At 41.8% G+C, this 20,312-nt stretch overlaps 1 protein-coding gene across 5 annotated transcripts in view; it reads left to right on the top strand.

The window, feature by feature from the left end:
• The window catches only part of DENND5B (DENN domain containing 5B), a 117,654-nt gene that overhangs the window by 30,910 nt on the left and 66,432 nt on the right, over positions 1 to 20,312 (top strand). For 3 of the 5 annotated variants that reach the window (XM_074826233.1, XM_074826234.1, XM_074826231.1), the window contains exon 2: positions 16,736 to 16,801. The exons of the other annotated variants lie outside the window; for them this stretch is intronic. In XM_074826233.1, coding sequence (XP_074682334.1) covers positions 16,736 to 16,801 — 66 coding nt within the window. The remainder of the gene's footprint in view (positions 1 to 16,735; positions 16,802 to 20,312) is intronic. 5 annotated transcript variants of the gene reach the window in all.

The following is a 20,312-nucleotide window of genomic DNA, read 5'->3' as shown; positions in this document are numbered from 1 at the left end:
AGGGAAAGGTGTTTAGATTGTGACCTGAAGCTGGTTTCTGCATGGCCAGGTCCTTCTGCACAGAGTTCCCCAAATGGCTTTAAATGCAAAGTTCCTTTGGTCTACATCTAGACACTGAGAACTACTGAGAAATATCAATTTCTTCTATTTGCTCACTGGGCAAGATTTAAGCCTTATGACAGGCCAGCAAAGAGTTTAGTGAAATTCCTTCTTTTGGCAGGATTTTGATGGTAGTTGCTTGTGGGGTTGATGAAGTAGCAACTAGTAGCTCTGGGAACCTTGTTGTGATATTGAGAGTCCTACTCTGCAAAGGGTGATGTGGTGCCTTCTTCTGCAGGTACTCAGATAATTGGAAGATACTGGTTTTTGCTGAAGATAGCTGCCAGAGTCCTTCAGGTGTGTGCTTTATTTGTTCTTAATAAAATGGAGAAAGGAGTCACCTTTTTAGTGAAGGTGCTACCCTTGTACTAGAATGTCGGTGCCATACCTGAGTGGAGAGGAGGGACATCTTTTTTAAAATGAGTAGGATGTAGGAAAATAGATTAAGCTTTGTGTTTTTACTCATTTATGGTTAGTATATGTGAAACAGAAGTTCTGTAGCCGCTACTAAACTTGTAAGAAAAGTTAATTGATAGATTTTCTTTTCACTTTTTCAAGGACAGAATTTCATTTCCCCTACCTCAGCCCTCCTTCTGGTGATCTTGAACAAAATGAACTGAAGAGATGACATTTTTTTCCCCTTGCTCTTTCTGCCATTCAAGAACATATGGGACTCAAATCCTGTTAACAGGAAAAAAGGTTGGTTTTTTTTTTTTAAATGAACTTTATAATTAAGACAGCATATTGCTCTTTTGGAGTGTTGTAGGTGACATATGAAGTAAACCTAAAATAAGGAATATCTTTCTTTACATGCCTTTAGTTCTTAGGATCTCCTTTGTTGGCTAGACACATCACTTGGGAGTTACCACTCATAGCCTTCTCCACAGCTGTCTGTGTGCCAGTCCCTGCTCTCACACTGTTATTTAAGGGCTGGTTAGGAGAATTCCCATGCACGTGAAGCTGGGCCGGGAGCAGACCGCAGGAGTGTTCATGCACTGACTGAAAATCCGGACCACTGGGTTATGTTTGAGATCGTTCTTGCATGTCTCCTTTCAACGTATTAATGGTGCACTTCTCTTTTTTTTTTTCTTTTTTTTGTGCAGTAAGCCATTTTTGGTTGGTATCACCTCTTCTGGAAGGTGAGAGGGAAATTTAGACCCAGCCTCTTCCCACTCCAGCAAGTGAAAAAACCCCAAATTGAACAGTTTTCATGCCTGAAGGCAAGTGTTTTACCTCTTATGCCATGTTTAATCAGACTCTTGCTATTCATTTAGAAAGAAGCTATAGCTGCATTCTGTGAGGATACTTGCATCCTCATATGATTGTAAAACACTTGAAGTTTGCTTGCTGGATCAGGCCACGCAGGTACTAGAAACCAGACAAAGTGATGCCTGAACTGTACCTAACGTGGGCCGGAGCTTTGTCTCTGGTGGCTGAGGGAGGAAACGCGATGGGAAGGAGCATCCTGCAGAGCTGGAGGTGGCCAAGGAATTTTCAGGCTAAAGGAGGATTTATTTAATGAACCCATAAACCCCGAATCAGTGGTCAGCCAACCCTGCAAGTGCCAAAAGCCAGGCTTTTTATATATGTAGAAGGAAAATCCTGTGGTGCTATACCCACTTTTGGATATGAATTTAAAGTTTTTCAAAGACCAGAGAGCTCAGCTGTGTGTTATTTTTCCATTAAATCCCTTTTGTAAGAGCCTGAGTAATACCAGCCTTGCTAATGTTAAGTTTGTGAAAGCAGTTCACATGCAAGTGTTGCCTCTGTGCATGTGCTGCCTCTGGGAAGATGATGTATTCTGTAATTCATGTCAAGAGATCTGTGCCTCATTCTACAAGCGGACATGATGCTTCAGATCAAATCAATAGATCACTTCTGAGCAGGAAACCTTCCAAACAGGATACCTCCTGCATTTAAAAAGTATTGTAGGTAATACTGCTATACAGGTACTAACTGTCAGCATGCTGATAAGGGCATCTTATTTTAGAAACTTCCTTAGCTTCGCAGGTGCTCTTTAAAGCATCTCTGAGGTTGGTGAGTATCTTTTACATGTGGAGAGCCAGGCCATTGTAGCCCAAGGTGCTCCCCAAGGAGGGGAACAAGGAAGTGTATGATTAAGTGATGACAGAAATTTCCCTTCAGACTACACCAACAAACAAAAAGCATAGCCTTAACCTCTTGCTATTAAGGCAGCTTTCGCAGCTACGCATAACGCAGTTTTAACCAAACCAGAGAACAGGTGAATGAGGAAGATATAAGCACCTTGTCAAAAAATACTTTGGTTGTTTCTCTTCAGATTGAATCTTCTCGACTCTTTCTTCTTTCCCTATTTCTCCATATCTAAACCAAGAGCAGAAATCATCTAAATGAGTCTTTACTTATACTGCTTCTCTCAATCTTGATGCATCCTAATTTTAGTTATGTTCTGTGGCCTTAACAGTATATTGTCAGTCGTAATGGTTTTGCACCTAAAGACCATCTGTCCTTAAATATATACCAGAATGACTTTAGAAGGCATGTTGAGTTTTGCTTTGGCAACAGTCTGGAGATGCCTGTGTGCCTGATGAGCTTTATGGTGTTGCCCAATACCATAATACAAGCATCTTAAGTTAGCTGGATAAATGCTGATTGATTCCAGTCTTTCAGCACAGGAGAAAAGCAGAACAGGAGGAAAAAGTGGTAGTGAAATTAGGGCCTGCTGCTGCCTTAAGGGCACTGAGAAGACGGGGGGCTTATGGAGGCAGGAGGCTTCTCTCTTCCTGGAGCTGGAAGAAAAGGAGATGGAGAAAAATATGCTCCAAGTAAAGTATACACTGACTGTCTCTGAAAAAAAATCTGAGGGCATTCTGCTTGTAATCTTTCCCTCCAGAAACCTTTCTTTTTAACCTTTAGCTCTTACCTGGGCTAGGGAGTTCGCTTTACACAAAGCTTATGCTTGCCCTGTGGCTTATTTGAACCCAAGCAAAGGGACCTGACCAAGTCGCATCTTGCACCTTCCAAGCCAGGTTGGTATTGCTGGCTTTTAGGATTTGCTCTGTCCTTCTGTCTCGTGCTGGGCTAATTTAGCCTCATCTTGGTAAACAAGAAAAGGGTCCTTATTCAACAGATTTGAGCTGGAGTGACTGCAGCTGTCGTCTGGTCTGTGTGCAAACCAATTTTGTTCATTCCCTCGCCTGGCAGGAAGCCTGCACCAGCATTGTGTCGGGACTAATCAGCATTAAACCGATGTCAGGAGGGCTGTAGCAGGCTGCCCTGTAGCAAGGCAAGAGCAACAAGGCTGTTCAGGAGGGATTAGCTAAGTCCTGCCCGGGATGCAGCTGTGCTAGGAAAGGCACTGAAACTGTACGGAGTGTTTTTCTTGGGCCTTCTTGTTGTGAAAGTCCCTAGCCAACTGCCAAAAAAAAGTGGCTTCACAGTGAGAAATCAGCATGATTTGCTGTATGTGACCATAAATATGGAAGCCAGGAGAAGGTGCAGTGTCCATGGAGCCGTAATAGCCAGGAGATACAAATGGTGCCTTTGAGCATACTGGGCTTTCTTCTCCTGGAGAAGCAAGGCAGTGGGTAATGAGTAAGTTCAGTGTGTGGTCTCCAGCCAAAAGATGATGTTAGTGATGCTGCTGCTAGTCATATGTTATACCATAATAGATGTGTTAGTACTCAACAACATGAAGGTTGGGAGGTAGAAGTATTTCTGAGAGAAGACCTGAGGCTTGGCAAGGGATGATTCATAGCTCTAATGCCTCACAGTCTCTGTTTTCCTTCCTGGTATTTACACTGCAAGTTCAAGAGTGCCTCCTGGTTTGCACTAAAAGCATTAAATCAGAGAGATCTCAACTTCGGCTTTTGCTCCAAAGATGCTGAAATATTGACATCTTACTTGACTCTCCCCTCCCTACAGCTATTGAATTGCCTTTGCAGTTTTTCATCTCAAAAATTATTTTTGTCTTGCTCCTGAGCACCATGATTTGGCTTTGAAGTCAGCCCTGCTTTGAATGGGGGCATGGACCAGACGACATCCAGAGGTCCTTTCTGACCTGATTTTTCTGATCCCCTCAATCCTGATCCCCCTGATTTCACAGGTACATGTTTTGGGTGATCCTACACCTAAATTTCTCCAGCTTCCTCTGACTCTGTTAGAGGCCCGTCTGTGTATCTGCTCAGCATTAGTCATCCCTTCTCTGACTGTAGCTATAACAGTTCACTGTATAACCACATAAAATGAGTATGCTCTTGTTATCCACAGCAGGCATGGCCATACTCTAAGTGCCTTTTAGGCCTCCTAAACCTCTAGATAAATCTGCGTCTGCCTAAATTTACAGGTCAAAACTGTTTTCTAGTACAAAGCTAAGCCCACATGAACTTTTGAACCATGTCCCTGCCACATGTTTTCGTTGTTTAGGAAGCTCATTGAGAGTGAGCAAGCAGACCTTCTGGTCTAAGATGCCCCAATTAATTATAAGCTATGCAATGTAAGAAATCCTCCTTCTTAGGGAAGAATCATTAGCCACAAACCTTTCTGAGATGAGTGAACGGAGACCCAGGAATAGAGCAGCTTTCTGAGTGCTCTCATCACTAAAAAAATCCTTCAGGCCTCAGTGAAGAAGGGACCTAAGTCCCCAGCCTTGCCTTGTGCTTACTCATATGTGAGATAGCACTGGTGGGGATCTTGGCAAGACTCCAGCTGCTTTGGGTGTGGGGGTGTGACAAGATACAACACTGTGTTACCAAAGCTCATGTAAAGCCTGAATGCCTCTCCGTGGAGGTCTCCTTGGGTGGTGTCTGATGGGGTGGAGCATTTAGTGGGTGTGAGGTTATTAATTAGGCAGTGGAGTATCATCTACCAGCAGTGCCTTCTGAAACACAGCTTTCCTAAAGGGAAGTGAAATGGTTTGGGGGATACTCGTAAGCGGGAGTAAAAGGTTTCAAAAAACAACCAAACAAAAAAAATTAATTTTTTGAAAACTTGATATCCAGCTAGGCACTAACAGAAGTGGATGGGCTTCCAAAGGAGTCTCCAATGCACATCCTTGAATAGTCACTGAAATCATTGGTGCCCACATGTGTGTATGGAAAATATTTATGACCCTCTCCAACTCTTCCAACTCTGGTATCTCTGATGATTTTTTTTTTTTTTTTTTGTGGTAGTGTTTTGGGGTATTTTTGGCAGTCCTGGGCGAGAGAAACCTGGCTGGTGTGGGAGCTCTGCCCACGCTGGGTGGTCAGGGCAGACAGGGAAGGCTGGGCAGGATCTGGTCCCTTGTCACTCTCACCTCCCACGCTGTGGGGCAAACGGGATTGTGCAGTGCTGAGCATGCCTCCTCTCAGGTTTCTCCTTTTCCTTTTCCCTAGTCATCTTCTTACCTGTCATGTTCATGCTAATGATATGTCTCATTCTTTCTTGATAAAAGTGACTGAAAATAGCTGTTTAAAAGAGAGATAGCCAGTAACAGAAATTAGATGTGCTGTAACCCAACCCCCCTTTTATCTTCTATCCTTAAAGACTGGTATTTTTTCCTAAACAAGTTACTGCTTTTTCAGAGTCTCTCTGTTAGTCTCTGGATCTTCAAAAATTACTTTCCCCAATGCAGTTGTTGCACTTGGATTCTGGGGGATTATTTTTCATGCTTAATCATACGCAGTGTGCTCTGCTGACAACCAGTGGCTTCAGGCCGTTACCCTGAAATTGCCACCTCTTGCCATTTCTAATTCAAGAAATTTGTTTTTTTAATTCAAGGCATTTGACAAGTTTGAGCCCCCTCCCTGTGGGAGCACAGATGGCAGCTAAAGGGATGCTGGAACAATTTCACTCCTACCTTGATGATGACAAACCAGGTTTCAGGAGAGAGCAGCAAGACTCTGCCAATATGTTTGACCAGATCCCCTGCCCACAAATGTGGAAGGGATTTGATGCTCCCTGTGATGGCTAGTGCTGTGGTCTGAGGTCCTACCTGCTTACCTGTGCTCTCCTGCTTGATTGTTATGTCCAGGACTCCCCTCCTCTCCACCTCTCCAGATCTGTTTGTTGATTTCTAACGCTCTGATGGAGCTTGTCCATGTAATGTCAAACCAACCACTTCTTAGTTTTGTGAGGTTTTGTCTTCCTATTCCCCCCTTCCCCCCCCCCCCCCCTTACAAAACTCCAAATGTCATGATTGTCTACTAAAAGGGGATTTTTGCATTTGGTGACCTTTTTGAAATTGTAAGAAGATGGGAGAGAGAAAAACAGGTAGCATTTCTAAGACGGGAAAAGGTCTGCCGTAACAGACCAGAAAGGCACCTTGATATTCTAGAGTTGAGGATGTAAAGGAAGAGTTAGCGAAAACAAGGCTGAAATCCTGTGGAGCCTGTCTGCGTGATGTCCCTGATGGAAACCCCCTTTTTCACAGCTCGGATTTACCTTGCAGCAACTCCCGAGTTGGTCCTGGAGGAGCTGAAGTATCCTGCAGTGCATTGCTGCCTCTTCTGCCTCAGGGCATCCTGTGAGAAGTGCAGAGCTGCTCTGGTTGTCAGGGAATTAATTATTCATCTTCGAGGAGAAGGGCTCTTTAGGAAAATTCGACCTGGTGCAGCTCCTTTCTCCATCTTAAGGACCATGTGTGGGTTTCAAGTTTTGTATGTGTCCAGCTTGCATAAGACCAGGGGTTTGAAGAAAGGGAGAGCTTAGACCTGAAATGCCTGGAGGTGCAGCAATTTCCAAGTTCGTGATCTGACTTGGGAGTTTTGTTTTCTGAATAGTGCTCAGAAAAGAAGCTGTAGTCAAAAGCTTTTCTTCTGCTTAAAATCGTGTATATATATAAAAAATAGACACACATGCACATTTATGCTTCTTGCCATAGTGCACTACTATTGTATTGCCTACCTTTGCCTGTACTCTTTGTGGGCCAGATGGGCTGGTGCTTGTAAGTTCATTTTGTAGATGTGCCGCTTGTTTTTTCAGTTTTTGAGACATTGTGGGTTTTGTTGGACTTGAATGTATTCTCTTGTTCTGGGTAGTAGTGCCAGCGTGTGCAGTCCTCCTTCCTCCTGCTCTCCCTCACTTACTGTTTCCCACCCTCCTACAGTCTTTGTACACATGTGATAAACTGGATGGAGAGACAAATCCAGCTTGGAGGGTGGAAAGCAGTGCTTTCTCCTCTATTCTTCATCCCTCCCCCAGCTATCCTTCAGCTGGCTCAGCTCTCCTGTGTGGGTTCCCCACTGGAAATGCCTGAGCTGGTAAACCAAAAGCTTGGATGCTGGCCTGGGAATAAGGAGAGGTGAGAGGAGAAGCTGGGAGCTGCTTGTGGTTCTTGAAGCATCGCTGTGGCTGCTGGGTCTCAGCTTTGTGGAGCACCTGCCCTGTGACCAAAGGCCAGGTGGCAGATGAGTAGCAATGACCAAGTTACAACCTGGGAATTGTCTGGGGCTGAGGTGACACAGGCTTGATGTTAAGAAATAATCCATTGCAGCTTTTTTCTATTGTAGCCACTGAAGTTAAAGCTGCAGAGGAACTCATGCAATTTTCTCCCCCCTTTTTTGCTAATTATGGGTGTAGATTGTTCTTAGAAGCCACTGCAGAAGTTTTCTGTTGTGGACCTTTGCAAAGCTTTGTGCTATTTTGTGATTGGAGTACACTTCTGCTGTAGCTTGCTTACTGAACTGCAACCACATAAGATACGATCTTTCTCAATAGAGTACAATTTCCAAAATATTAAGTAAAAGAAAGATTAGGGAAAGGGAAAAACTGACCTTCTGTCAGGACAGAACATGTATTGAAATAAATGCTTTTGCTTCTACAGGTTGACACAAGGTTGTGATTAAATGTATTTTCAAAGCAGAAACTAAAAAGGCTTAGGAAACATAAGTTATTTTAGACAATGTTGATTGCATGGCTTCTTCAACATGCCCTGACAGTTCAGGGAGATGAAGCAATGTTGTCGTTTGCCTAAGAAAGTGCAAACCTCTGTCAGAGTCCACCTGGATGACTACTGCGAAGTCATGTGAGTCTGTGTGTTATCATTTGGGTAGGGCGACTGCACTTTGATCTAAACTGGAGAAGGAGCTGTTCCTATACAGGGCTTGGGTTTTGCTGCCATTGTCAGTGGCTCAAGATCTACCCCTGCGGGCTGCATCGAAATCCATTGTCTCTTTAGGCTTGGAGGAAGCAATGGAGAGGTGGGAAGGTGATGTGGGATACTGCTGTTGCAGGATTGTTACAAGTGCATCCTCCACCCTCACAGCAAAGCGGACAGTGTTACTGACCTGCATGAAACAGGCTCAGCACTAACCTGCAGCCTAAACCAGCTTTGTCGGAAAGCACCAGTATAAGAAAGGGAGCAGAAAAGGTGAGGGAGACACCTGGATAAACACACCAAAGAGTTCAGATCTCTGGGACAGGTGGCAAAAGGATGTTTCTTTGGGGAAGGATTAATTTGGGAAGGGGTTAACCAGAAGTACCACCAAAACACACAGTTCCTCAGGCTGTTTATAAATTGATACTCTGATGCCACAAAATACAGATTCAAGTTGAATTTTCATATTTCTGTATTAAAATAAGTTGTATTCAGGCTGTCATATTGGTATAAATAGAGAATAAACCTTGCTGAATTCAAAGCCTGGGGTGGAGTCCTACTTTAACAAGCAGCCTTCTTCAGAGGCAAAAGGAATATATTTTGGAAGCTTTGTTGTTTTGGCTTATAAATAAGCTTAGCTAGAAGTTTGAATGTTTTGTAATTCTTTCATGACCCTTGAATTTGCAGCTGTAGGATGTATGTGAGCGCTCAGATTCCTTTAATCTCATGTACATACATAGTCTTTTTGATTTCAAAGGGGAATTCTGTTCCCCACATGCACTGCCTGTTCTTGTGACGACTCGGAGACCAGCCCTGTTGAACTGATTTGCTGTATATGTGGGAAGCCCTTGAAATATTCATTATAGTCTGCAGTAATCTAATATTAGTGAATCATTTTACAGTCCTTTACAAGAAGGGTTTTTTTTTAGCCTGATAATAAAACTGCAGGCTTTATTTAAGCAAATATCCAGTAATACTTGTGCTCAGCTATCCTCTGCTTAGCTTATTGCCAACAGCTGTGTAACTTCTGAGATCTGCATAATTTGTTGTCACAAATATTTATAGTTTGGGTCTTTCCTCTTGTGTGTGCTTCCTATGTAAGTATCAAAAAAAAATTTGCTTCCTTAATGTAAATATTTAATCCAACACAGAGACCTGTTAACCTTTGATGGAGGTATCCATCAGGGATGCTCTTGGTGTATTTGCATGTTGCAGAATAAATCACCAGAAACCTGTCAAACCCCGAAGAGATATGCAAATGCCTGCGTCTCTTTAATCTAGCATGTGTGTATCCTGTCTGATTTGAGATGGGAATTCTAATCCCGTGGGAGCAATGCAGGAACTCCTGACGCTGCTGCAGTGCTGTGAGGAATTACGAGCCAGCTGGTCTCCAGGTTTAAGGACTGTCCCTATTGTTGCTCAGGCCACTTTGTGGAGCTGGGAGGAGCCCCAGTTGCAGGGGACAGCTTTTGAACCTGTAATGGAGCATTCCTGCCAGTCCCCTCTCTTTGGGAGAGAGGGAGTGTGCACACATATATGGTTGTGAACACATTATACGTGTGCTCTGTCTTACATAGAATAATGCTTTTTAGTTGGTAGGCTTATGTTTTATAGGGAATGTGAGTTGGGGCTATTGAAACCCATCCTTACACACCATAAACAACTCTCTCTTGATTTGAAGAAATAACAATTTTCTCCATGCAAAATTATTATGCTCTTGTTTTCTGTAATAGGATGCTCAAATTTAGCTGTCCCACACTGTCACACCACGACACCATCATTTTCAGAGTTGTGTTGCTATACCCATACATTTTGTTAATGCCATTTCCTTTTGCATGCACTTTCCTGTATTTATGAGACCTGCCAGACCTTGGTACACTCACAGAGACCGTAGGTATTAAGTGTGTTCATCTATGCTGTGGCTCGTGCCTAATCCAGCCTTGATCTGCTCAGTATGAAATACTCCATTTCTGATGTATGTTCAAACAGTTACTGAGGTCTTCAGAACAGCATGGTGTGGCTTGCTCCATTATGTGAAGCATTCTATTTAACTCCATGAAATTCCCCTTTATGTGAAAGGAAAGTGTAAAATACTATAACATATCTCATACAGAAATAACAGGAGTTGTGTGCAATGGCCAGGAGGGCTCTCGTGTCTGTTTGGGGTGGCTCTAAATGCCTTCGTTTTGAAGTAGCCTCTCTGTAGTCGGTGACAGCTCACGCTTATTTAAAAATTAGAGCAGCAATTACATGCCTTCTACCTACGTATTTTTAGCGTGCCAATCAACCTGGGATCCAGGCACTAGAAGATTAGTGGATTAGTGGTAAAGAGGAAACATTTGCTTAAATGCCAAGTAATTTTAAGGTTGTATAGATCTCCGTTCTCTGCTGCTTCCATCTCTACTAGCAGGGCACTAAAATAATAGGCAAAATATGCACTTTGGGTGAAAGTGGACTTCAATTTCTTACCCTTTTGTGCGTCTCTCCAGCTCCTCTTTCAGAGTCTCACTGGCTCTTTTCAACACTGTTTCAAGCCAGGAAAAGTTCCCTGTTCCCTTTTGTGACTCTCCACAGTCATTTTATCTTTAGGGTCTAAAAACATCCCTGAAACATGTACTGTTTTTGCACAGGTATCTACTGCTCTAGAGAGGGATTTTTACTGTAGTGACAGTGGAAATTTGAGGGAAGAGGAGACAAGGCACTGGTTTTCATTGCTGGGCTTTGGCAAAAGAGAGGCTTCTAGGATACAGAGTCCTTTGCACTGACCCCTTTTGATTGTTTCGTGGGACTTTACCTGTGTTCTTTAAGAGATCTTGTTTATGACAGTGGAAGGTATATCCTGGGGTTTAAGGCTGGGTTGTTGGGAGAGCAGGCAACCCCAAAATACACTGGAGAGGAAATTTGATAGAAGTGGTATTTTGGGGGCATGAAGGTTAGGACCAGACCTGCAGAATCGCCTCCATTTCCAGACATCTGTGGGGACAAGTGGGACAAGGGAAGAAAAGGTCTGAGGTGCAGGGGCGTTTGTGAGCTGAACTCAGAGACAATTATTTTTCTGGCCTTCTCAATGGAGATCCACCTTTTACAGAGATGCTTTGGCACCTAATACTTCCCAAGGCGTTAAGGGAAGCCAAAGGACTCCCTTCTGGGCTCCCCTTTGTAGGGATCTGAACTAAATCTAGAAGCATGGTAGAAATGCTGCTGTGCTTTGAGTTTTCCATCTGGACTCTAGTTTGGATCCAGAAATTAGTATTGGTCCATGCCTTTGGATTTGAATCCTGACACTTTACTGTAACATGGTGATTGAGTCCTGGTTTCAGCTTTCTGTATTTTCAGTAGACTTGGAAACTGGCCACAAAATGGTCAGCAGTGATAAAGTATAAATGTAGTTGTTTATGCTTTGTCTGAAATATATAGAGTTCTGTTGCAATGAAAAACAACTAAAGCTGTATCTAACTAGTCATGGTTTACTTAAGCATAGAGAATATTTTTCATGTGGCTTAGATGTGCAATTACTGTGCACTGATAGCTTCTTAATGATCCCTCATGTAAACTCACTGGCAGCAGCCTGTTCTTCAAACAGTTTCTAAATGCAGGTGGTGTTGACCAAGACATGCATGTTCTTGCAAAGATATTCGTGGCAGAAGAGGTATTTTAACTGAATAGTTACAAGAACTGATCTTTCTTTCAATATGATGATTTTTTTTGCCTCTTAACAATGTTCTAACACTTTTAATTGACAGAACTCCATTGTTGGTTTTTAAAAGTTAGTAAGAACTGCATCATCCAGCATGTTGTATAAATGTCTTGTTCCTTCGGTTGTAGATTTGTCCATAGTAGAAGCATTTGCAGCAGTATGCTGATCTCCAATTATTGTAGCACAGCTGGGTTGAAGAAGCTGAGAGTAATCTCCAAATTGAAATGGTTTTTCAGGTAGCTCTTAGGTGGAAGTATGAGCTCTAAGGACCAATATGGCTGTGTGAGCAGTGGATCCTCATCTGCCCACATCTTTGTTCCTGCTCACCACCCTTCTCCATCCAGGAGCTCTGGTAACTTCAAGCCTTGCCTGCAGGTTCTTGTGACTTTTCGGTGTGCAGAAAGTTTTTGTCTTTTTTCCTTCTAAAAGGATTCAGTTCTTGTAAACTGCCAAAAGACTGGCTCTTGGAAACTCTCATAAGGACAATTCTTTATTGGCAGCAGCTTGAACAGCAGTTTCTCAAAAAACCCTAAACAAAATCAGTTTGTGTTACACAAGGGAGTGTTTCTACTTCATGCCGATGAAAGAGCTTTCTTGACTACAAGAAACAAAGTTATTTGCCAGACTTTTCCCATCAAAACCACATTTAACTAAGTTTTCATAAAGTTTAGCAGCTGCAGCCTAACAAGTGAGCATTTCCTTGCTGTAACCCTTTGCTTGTAAAGGGTATGTAAAAAAAGTAACAGTACAGTGAGGAGGTAATTCTGTGTCTGTCTTCTCTAAATCCACCTCTTGCCCCACTGATAAAACCAGTTGTCTAAACCTTGCAGGTGTGTGCTGGCTCTTCGAGGACCATGAAGAGGCTGTCCCTGCTCAGGGTGTTTTAAGTAGCCAGCTTGAGTGCCACTGTTGGGTTGTGGATTGTGCTGTTTGAAGAAGAAAAACCTTCAGAAACTGGGGCTAGCTTCCTTCTGGTCACCACAGCCTGTGCTTCTGGAGAGTGCTGATTAAAAACCAACCATGAGTCCTTTGGATCATCTTTGTTGCTCAGCACACCAAAGGACAGCTCTTGGGGACATCAGAAAATGAGGGTTTTCTTTAAACCAGAGAAATCTATTGCGCAGCATAACAGTGCTAAGTCCAGGGAGCAAGGCCTCAGGCTTGTGCAAGATGGGTAAAAAGAAAGCCACTAAAAAGCAAAACCCCAAATCAGGCATAGCTGACTGTTCGAGCTGCGGTACGGGCATCTTCATGCTCTGTTTATATCAAAGTTGATTAGTGCTGAAAATGGTCCAGGCCAAATTAAGCTTCTTTCTTTCCTTGTACTGATTTGCAAGCCGAGCTTAATTAGGGTGGCAGAAGGTGTTATCAATGAATTTATTCACACCCTGCTGTTATATAAAAGCAGATTTGGTGAAACTACTTCTAACTTCAAGTAACAAAACACCTGAAACTTGCCATCCTGATGAGTCAAGGGAGACTAATATTGGTGCATGATATTATGTGCATTGCAGAGTGGTTTTAAAAAACCTGTCTTAATAAAGCCTGGTTTAAAAGGTAACTGAATGCACTGTAATTATAAAAATAAAGCTGCTTGTTCTTGTACTAAAAAAGCCCCAAAGTAAAATTTACTGAAAAATTCCCCTTTCTTTCCTGCATCCTTGCACACAAACCTAAACAGTAGTAGTACAGGGATTTTTAGGATGACAAGTTCTCGTTGTTTGTGGGTTGGTTTTTGTTTGGTTTTTTTTTCCCTTTTCTCATCTCCAGAAATACCAAGTGTAATAAAGCAGATCTTGAGACAAGACTCTTGTACTACCTCTGTCCCAGTGGGGTAGACAAAACTTACTTTAAGATTCATTTGAATTGAAAATTATGTTTGTGAGTGCCTGCTTCCAAAACCAGTTTGAGAATGCAGCATCATGTTTTAATGAGAAATCAGGTACATTTGAACTTGCTCCTGCCCTTGAGTAGGAAATGCAAGCGTGAAAGGGCTCCTGTGGAAAAGGCGCGACTGGATGCTGCCTCCTGCATTCAGTCCACAGATGGAGGTGAACTCCTTGAAACAGGGAGTGAGAAACAGGCATTGCGATGAGCAGGAAGCTGTCCAAACTTTGCGGAGGATGTGATGGCATCTAAAATGCCTTCACTTCCTTGGCACTTCAGCCCAAGCCTGCAGTCAGGTGCCTGTTGCTCCAAAGCCAGGGACCTCCTCGCCAGATGGGCTTTGGCATCCTGTGGCATTTAAGGACCTGAGCTGGTGTCTTGCTCTTGCCTGAACAGTTTTCACTCTGCCATCGATAATGTTCTTCTGGGAACTGAGATGAATTTCAAACCCCTCAGTTTCGTATGGTTATGTACACTGCTCATTTGCTATGTAACTAACCAAAAGGTTAGCAGGCAATTTAAGAATAATAATGTATGAAACTTAAATTTAAATTAACTTTTAATTATTGCTCAAATTGTTTTCTCTATTAGTAAAAACATTCATTCTATATCAAGTATTCAAAATTAACAGTAGATTTGAATATTAAAGTGCAATAAAAAAGAAAATATGCTACTTACTGTATATAAACAGGATGGACCAAGGATCTTTGGGGCACGCTTTCTGTATACTGCCTAGCCATGAATTGGGAGCCCATGCTTGGAAAGGCAGTGTGGCAGCACAAACAGAATGAGTGAATTCCACAAACCTTGATTTCTAGAGAAAATAAAGTCCTGAGACATAAATAACTCCATATCATGTAAGTATAGGTCCAGTTTTATACCTGCTCCACTGTTTCCTGCTAAATAAGTTCCAGCCTTTGGGGACAGATTCCAAGATAATCATGTAGGAGCACTGTGCCTCGGGTACCTGGTTATTAAACTCCCCCGACCCTACTGCAAAAAATCACCCAAACTGACATAATTTAAGACATGACTTTCTGGATTTGACAAGATTATGATGAAATTTTATGTAAAAGAGATGGTATAATTCATACTTGTTTGCTAGTGTAGTGGGATGTCTGTGGTCTGTTGGCAGCTGGGACTTGGGGTTATTTTAAGCAGCTGACAGTGTTAGTGCTGTATAATGTTACTCTGTAGGCAGATAGTTACATATTTTAATCAAGGTCAGAAGGAAGGAGTGATGGCAAACTACCCATGTTAGAGCCTTCTTCTCTTTGTTTAGGCTTGTGCAATAACTCTTTAGGTGAACACATCTCCTTTTTTAAAGGATTTTTGAAATACTGAGCCTTTTCTAAGTGTAATTACTTTGTGGCAATAGTTGTGTTCCATTATGTTGTGATTGCATAAAGAATTAGGCTGTACAACAGTGTTGGTAGCTCTGTATTTCAGTGATCTGTCATTTGACTTCTTGTGCAGGAGTGTTTACATAACTTCTGTGACTGTTTAGCCATACGACTGATGATGATAAATGGTCAAAATACAGAAATGGGTAGCAAAACCAGAAACTGTCCCAGTGCACCTGGCTACACACCCCTTCACAAGTTATGTCTTTCCTTTTCACATTTCCCATTGCAGAGGTGGTGGCTAAGTGTGTGGAAGCTTGGTGCCAAATTTTCTTTGAATGATAAAGTTGTAAAGGACTTCTGGGGAGAGCTGCCAGGGCAGCCTGGCAAAGAGGCTTGTAAAGGCTGTTCGGGTATGGGCCATTAGCAAGGGGAGTCCCCAGCTCTGACAATTGTTTGTTTTGTTTCCTTTAATTTAAACATTTATGCAACTTTTTAGTTCAAACAGCTCAAAAGTAGAATGAAATAGCTTAAGACACCTGGAGTGGAAAAACATCATCCTGCGGATTTGAATGTGGGTTATCTTCAGGTGCCTCCTAAAGAAATGAGAACGTTAACTTAAAATACAAATTCATATCTGAAAATCTGTATTGAAAGAAATCCTGTGCCCTCTGCCAAGGGCTGCCTTCCCAGAAAGTACAGCCTTGGCAGAATTATCTGGGTCCTCTGAACTGATGCCTGGATTAACAGCTCAAGTAGGAGGTAGTGGTGGAAATACTCTGAATTTACACCTAGAAACTGAATGACCAGGCAGGTCAGTGATATTGCAGCTTTAATATACACTCCAGGTTTATAAAAATACACTTCAACTTGAGGAGGATTGCATAATGGCTTTGCGTAGCGTACAAATGGGACTTTTTTGACAAAGGAATGCCATGGCATCTGTGAAAACACTTTTGGTTTTCTGCAAGAGATGAGCAAACCAGTTGGAAGAAACCTCAGTTAGACATACTATCAGGAAGCTTCTCCATTAGAAGTGCCTGCTGGGGTAGCTGGTACTGGAAGAGATTAAAATTGTTCGTCCAAGTTCTAAACATAGTTTATTTATTCAAATTTTAGTCTGAAACCACCCTATTATGAGACACAAATGATGAGTAGAGCTATTGGGTAACTTCACTAAGTCCTAAAAATGGCATGCAGTACAGCATTGAAGGTGTAACAACATAGCTAACAGTATTATACTGAAGAATACTTATTGGGTTTAGTTCAACACCAGTTAAAGAACTGGTGGGTTTTCCCCCTAAGTTTCACAGGCTCTGGAATGGCTCAATATATGAACAAAGACATCTTTCATAACAGGGAAGCTGTATGGCAGCATGCTGTTTGAAGTACTGAGAATTTAATCTTGTTACTAATTTTGACAAGTATTTCTACAATGTCTCTCATTGCATTCAACACCTTTATAATAATTCAGTCGTGGAGGGTTTTATTTATCATGTGGATTTACCCTTTGCCAGTAGTGGGGGGAAGAGAGTTTGCAAGGGGGAATGTTTAACGTCTGCCTCACATTTTTTTCCCTTCCCCAGTACTTTTGTATATTTCTTCATTTTGTTCATATTTACTTTTTTTATCTCTGTTTGTTATGTTGTGTAGTCTTGTACAAATGGCTAGAAGCAGATCTCCATGGCAAGAGCTCAGATACTGCAGACAAAACCTCAGGTAAAAGAGGGGTTAAGGACAAAACAATCACCAGGCCCTCTCTATCTCTTTATTTTCATCTTTCAACTCCCCTTGAATCAAATTAAGGGTCGGAGTTCAAAAGCAAAACCAAGATCCCTGGACTTCATCGTTCTTTTACCTAATTTAAATCAATATCTGGAAAATTCTGTTCTATTTCTTGAAGCTCTCTTGGCAGATATACTTCCACTCTCCAACAAAATGTCACCAGTGGTGTCAGGTATATTGGTGCATATATGATATGCTAGATCTTTGTGTGCTTGATTAAAGACTGAGTAATATCTTGTGTGAGGCTGTATGAGAGGACACTTATCCAGAAATCCAACTAGGCTTGTTATGTAGATCTGTGAACAAAGGGTACTGGAAGGTCCAACTCACCAATTTCTGCTACAGAGACCCAAAGGTTCCTGACACCTCAAGGAAGCATGTTTTGCAGTCTAGATTTAAATAGTAGTATTAGTGAAGTCCACACAGATACATACACTCCCCCAAAAAGCAAAATCATTTAGATGTATTGATAGGGTACACAACCCACTTGGCTTCCTGTTTAAATATGATACATCAATTCTTTTACATATTGACATGCAAGAGGTAGGTTAGACCCTGCCCCCCTCCCCAGCCCTGCCCCCACAAGCCACCATTGTCTTACAGACTACTCAGATTTTAAAATTTTGGATTGAAAGCTGGTTTGTCTGCCTTGTCCCAGTTCTCACTTTCATATAATTTCCCTCCTCCGCTGCAAGATTATGAGAATACATGGTCAGAAATCATGCCTTTGAGTTAAGGTCCTTGAACTCTGACAAGATACCACTGCCACTTTGGTGTCCTGGTAAGGCACAGAAGAAAAGCAGCAGAGCCCAGTTTCTGCACTACTTAAACTAACTAGTTCCTGAACCTGAGAACTAACAGCTTAGTTGTTCCCCAGACAAGCACTATTATTCCTTTTCCCATGTTGTTTTCTCACTTGCACGTTATATATTACTTGATTCTCGTGCAGGGTCATCCAGTTATCCAATAAGCTTAATAAAGTTCAGTCTGCAGGGAAAGAACATAACTGGATGTGCTGAATGCTTTTAATTAGAAATAGCTATCAAAGAGGCTGTCACCATGAGGTGCAGTACTGTACATAGTTGTGCTCCCAGTTTGTTCCTCTAAAGGAATAAAAGATATTTTTATTTCTGTGGTCACAAGCATTCCTGTCTGCGTTCCAGAGCTTGGAAGGAGCGACAGATAGCTCGCATTCCCTGGGCCAGAGTGTGCGTGGAGGATGCCTCTGCCTATTTGGTTCATATTTTGTTTTGTCTCTATAGCTGTGATAATTAATTAAAACAAATCTGCTTAAGCCTTAAGATCACTAAACTTTTAAATATGATCACTAATATGAAGGCCATCATGACTGACAACCTCACAACTGTAGCTACACTTCCTTAGCAATTGTATCCTTCATCCAAAACACAGATCAGGCTTATTTTCTAATTTGGGGAAAACTTTTCATTTTGAAATTAAATTAGCACATTTTTTCTTGATCTAGCATCCATCACTTCACCATCTGCTTTTAATTTGAAACTAAATGTCCCTTTAAAAATTAGTGCCTTAAAGGGAAGGTACAAGTTGTTTACAAGTGCCATTACATAGGATATAGTATCCAATTGAAATGGAACTTGGGTCTGACACATTTTAAACTATTTTGAAAAGTACTTGAATGATTATTTTTTCAATATCCTGAAAGCAAAAGGATTCCATTCAAAACTAAATTTTTAATTTGCTTCTGAGAGGCAGTTTACACTATGAGAGATACTGTTTGCATGAATGGGTATCATACATCAAATACAATGTTTCTGTCTGTATTCATAGTACTGTTATCTGGCCATTAATATTTTAGTATATGGATTACATTTGCATTTGATACTTGCTTCATTTTTAATGTGCCTTGCTAATCTTGTTTGGGAAGTTAGCAAGCAAGCACTTAAAAGCACATAGTAGATTTAATGAAAATTCAGTTTGCCTAGAATAACAGCTAAATAAATTTTATTTGCTACATGTGACTCAGCAGTTCAGAACTACCAAGGCTGAGAGCTGATAATATCAGGTACCCTTTAGTTCGGATCCCTTCCCTCATGTTTGCCAAGAAGGTTTTTCTCCCTGTGGTTCTCTTCCAGCTGCTTGTCAGTGTGGAGCTGGCTGTCACGGTCCATGTCTCTCATCTCATTTTGGTGAGAGTCGAGGTGTTTCCTGCTAGTTTGGCCAAATGATGACATTTCACCCTGACATGCAGACTGCTTTCTGTCATATCCTTGTACTGTTTCTTTCTAAATTATATATCTTCTCTAAAAGTTTACCCTGCCTGGCTTCCAGGGAGGCAGCTTTGTATGGAGAGTGTGATGTCGTGTCCTTTCCAGCTAATTGACTGATTGATTCACTCCAGTGTGGTTTTTTGTCTCTTCTCTTTTGTCTCATGATCACTGATTGAGATAATTGCATTTTCTGTGTGTGTGTTTTACCTTTAATTTATATTTTTAAAAAACTACTGGAGTAGTAAAATGCAAACCCTGCAGACACTCTGCAAAGGTAAGTTATTTGTGCCATTTACTTTTCTGGATAAAATAAATCCATGTTGTCAGCCTACTAGGAGATTGTTACTGCTGGTTTTGGGAAGCTGGATTTCTTAAAGCAATGCTTGTGCTTCATAAACAAAACTTTTTAGATGTGTCTGTTGTCTAAACAACTGCATGAGTATTTGCAGCAGCATACAAATTATGGTCATTTCCAAAAATTGATTGAAACCCTCAGTTTTTCATGATTACAGTGGTTTATTGGCAAACATGCCTTGTTCTTCTCCACTGGTTTCAGATGCTGCCAGAGTATTATTGCCTGTCAAGATTTGGGGGGCATGGTTATAGGAAAATGAGATGAAGGATATTCAAAAACAAGAACAGCAAAAAATCAAGACCTTCCTAACTCCTACATTGCCAGTGATGTAGTTTTTGGACTATCTTGGAAATAAGTACAACTTTATTTGGTGAGGTTAGTAATTGAGCCACCAAACTAGGAAAGGAGGATATTTTCCCATGGAGAAATCTTCCAGGACTGCTTCCCAAATCTCTCTGAGCAGTCTGACATGCTTCCAGAGTCTGCTAGTGCTGCTTTAACACCAGAGGACAGGTTAAAGGCAGGACAGCACCTAGCACCGTGCAGCAGCTGCCCTCTCTGCTCCACCACAAGCTTAGGCTTCTGGGTGCATGTGGAAGTTATTTAGGTGAAAGTTGGGTGGTTTGCTGTTCCACACAATATAAGCAACACAGAGCCACATTCCCTGAGATGCCACATGTCTTAGGTGTGTAGGAATTGGGGCTCTCCCGAGCATGCCCAGCACACAGGGCAAAGCTTGCACCGATTTCTTTTGTGCCTATAAGTGAACACAGTCATTAGAAACAGTAAATGCAGTAATTAATGTGCATGGCTACTGGAGTCCCATTTACAGTTATGTGCTAAT

The sequence above is a fragment of the Strix aluco genome, chromosome 5, assembly GCF_031877795.1.
Source record: "Strix aluco isolate bStrAlu1 chromosome 5, bStrAlu1.hap1, whole genome shotgun sequence".
Lineage (NCBI taxonomy): Eukaryota > Metazoa > Chordata > Aves > Strigiformes > Strigidae > Strix > Strix aluco.
This window is presented reverse-complemented; position numbering and strand designations above follow the sequence as displayed.